This window comes from Triticum aestivum, chromosome 2A (genome assembly GCF_018294505.1).
Source record: "Triticum aestivum cultivar Chinese Spring chromosome 2A, IWGSC CS RefSeq v2.1, whole genome shotgun sequence".
Taxonomy (NCBI): domain Eukaryota; kingdom Viridiplantae; phylum Streptophyta; class Magnoliopsida; order Poales; family Poaceae; genus Triticum; species Triticum aestivum.
This window is the reverse complement of record NC_057797.1, coordinates 2,939,190-2,941,874: the sequence shown is the minus strand read 5'-3', so window position 1 is coordinate 2,941,874 and position 2,685 is coordinate 2,939,190. Positions and strand designations below refer to the sequence as shown.

Sequence of the window (2,685 nt, the reverse complement as noted above, 5' to 3'; positions counted from 1 at the left end):
ATGGAGGAGTACTCATACCTGTACCTTGGCTTGGCTCTGGTGTCGCTGCTCGTCGTCGTGCTCGCCGGCCGCAGGCGCACGGCGAAACATGGCGTCCAAGGACTGCGGCCACCACCATCTCCGTGGGCGCTCCCAGTGATCGGCCACCTGCACCACCTCGTGGGCGCTCTACCGCACCATGCCATGCGCGGCCTGTCCCGGCGACACGGCTCGGTCATGCTGCTCCGGCTCGGCGAGGTGCCAACGCTAGTGATCACCTCCCGCGAGGCGGCAAGCGAGGTGATGAAGACCCACGATACGGTGTTCGCCTCTCGCCGGTTGAGACCCACCACAAGCGTGCTAACCAACGGCGGGCGGGAAATCATTTTTGCGCCGTACGGGGAGTACTGGCGGCAGCTCCGCAAAATCGCCGTCACGGAGCTCCTCACTGCGCGGCGCATACGATCTTTCCGGTGGATCCGTGAGGAGGAGGTCGCTGCCACTCTACACGATGTCGCCGAGGCGGCGGTGAAGGCGCGCCCGATGGAGATGCGCGCGCGGCTGTCCACGCTGGTGGCCGAGACCATGGTGCGTGCGGTGATGGGTGTCCGGTGCAAGGACATAGACGTGTTCCTCACTAGTCTGGAGCGCGCCGTGGAGCTGGCGGGGGGGTTCAACTTGGCCGACCTGTGGCCTTCGTCGCGTCTCGCCTGCGCGCTCACCAGCGCCGGGAAAGAGGCCAAGGAATGCAGAGACGCCGTCTTCGGGATCCTAGACGGCATCATCCAAAAGCACCTGGAGAGGACGGGTGACGGCCATACCGAGGATCTGCTGGATGTGCTGCTGAAAATTCAGAAGGAGGGGGATCTCAAGTTCCCGCTGGACATGGATGATATCAAATCCTTCGTCTTCGTAAGCACCTCTTAATCTTAACTAAGTAGGTAAATAATTTTTGCTTTGATCCTCTCAACCATGCAAGAGAAACTGGCCGCGTGCAGGGGCTCTTCGCCGCCGGCAGCGAGTCGGTTTTCACCACGCTGGAGTGGGTGTTCGCGGAGCTGACCAAGAACCCAAGGGTGATGCAGCGGACGACGGCTGAGGTGCGGCAAGCCTTCGAGGCCAGCGGAACGGCGGTCGAGGGAAGGCTCGGCGAGCTCCCGTACATGCACCTCGTCATCCGGGAGACGCTGCGGCTGCACCCAGCGGTGCCGCTGCTGATTCCACGAGAGAGCCGGGAGATGTGCCAGGTGCTAGGGTACGACGTGCCACAGGGCACACAGGTTCTGGTCAACGTCTGGGCGATGGGCCGCGACGAGCGATATTGGGACGCGCCCGAGGAGTTCCGGCCGGAGAGGTTCGAGTGCGAGGCGGCGAGGGACTTCAAGGGCCTCGACTTCGAGCTCCTGCCTTTTGGCGCCGGGCGGAGGATGTGCCCTGGCATGAACTTCGGCGTCGCCGTCCTGGAGCTCGCCCTAGCCAGTCTGCTGCTCCACTTCGACTGGGAGTGGGAGGAGCCCGGACTGTCCGATCCCACGCAGTTGGACATGACCGAGACGTTCGGGCTCACTGCCCGGCGGAAGGCCAACCTCCTGCTACGCCCAGTCCTCCGCGTGCCCGTGCCGGTTCCCGTTCCCGGCATGCCTTGTCCAGGGGCCGAGCTGCCTTAATTAATTAGAGGCATTGGGTGCAGCAGCTATCTACTCCCTCCGTTTCTAAATAACTCTTTATTTTTCTAGAGAGTAGTATGTTGTTTGACAAGCTAGGGACTACATGCATGCATGCATGGTCAAATAAATCCTGGTGTGTATCTTGCTAAATTTTCCTTTTCAGTGTACGTACGTACGTAGGTGTTCATTGCTCCCAGCTGTGAAATGAGAAGCTTAACAAGCTGACAATCCGTGAGAAATACAAGGGCAACGATCAGGTTCATGTTGCCAATGGACTAGGTACCAAGATTAGTCATGTTGGTCATGCACTTGTTCATAACCCTGTTAAAAGTTTACATCTAAACAAATGTTCTTCATGTTCCTAGCGCCTGCAAGAATCTTTTTTTCTTCTGTTTATCGCCTTGCCATTGACAATAATACTTTTCTTTAAATTTCATCCTCATTTTTTCTTGAGCAGGGATCAGGTCATGAAGAGGGTAATTCATAGATGCAAGTGCGTTGGGGGTCTTTACCCTCTCATATCTTCATTATCTTTGCCAATCAGGAAACTAGCTTTTGTCACCACCAAGCCCTTGCAAGCAGAATGGCATAGTCGCCTAGGTCATTCATTCTCTTCTATTTTCATGAATTAATTTATCCCATATCTACTAGTGTGTCAACAGTTCCCCTTCAACTAGTCTTTTCTTAGAGCAAGTATAATAGAGTTGAGTCAGCGGGCTATAAAAAATAAACTAGTATATTTTTGCTTAGTCGGAGAAAAGAGAAGAAGAGAGAGAAGGTAAGCGGGCTCTCGTAAAGAGTCAGCTCTAGCACGTGCTCCTAGGCACTTTGTGAGAATGAAAGGTGGGGCACATAATAAAAAAAAGTAGTACACTCTTTTGATCTACTATTATACATGTTGGCTATAAGATGGGCTATAGAAGACATGGCACTGGCTTATAGCCAGCAGCTGGCTATACTATTAACCATGCTCTTATGTTTGCGGACCAACTCTCACCTTTGTTGGGCAGCGTTCTTTCTATGCAAGCTTCACTGGTGA

General features: G+C 54.7%; 1 protein-coding gene across 1 annotated transcript; it reads left to right on the top strand.

The window, feature by feature from the left end:
- LOC123186845 (dolabradiene monooxygenase-like) lies at positions 1–1,646 on the top strand. The gene is made up of 2 exons (XM_044598527.1): positions 1–891; positions 978–1,646. Exons 1-2 carry the CDS (start codon positions 1–3, stop codon positions 1,644–1,646), a joined length of 1,560 nt encoding a protein of 519 aa, XP_044454462.1.
- The last annotated feature ends 1,039 nt before the right edge of the window (positions 1,647–2,685 follow it).

Excerpts from the sequence above, each read along its gene's own strand:
- LOC123186845 (XM_044598527.1), top strand. The coding sequence starts at position 1 with ATGGAGGAGTACTCATACCTGTACCTTGGCTTGGCTCTGGTGTCGCTG. Across the intron at positions 892-977 it reads ATATCAAATCCTTCGTCTTC|GGGCTCTTCGCCGCCGGCAG; the intron begins GTAAGCACCTCT and ends GGCCGCGTGCAG.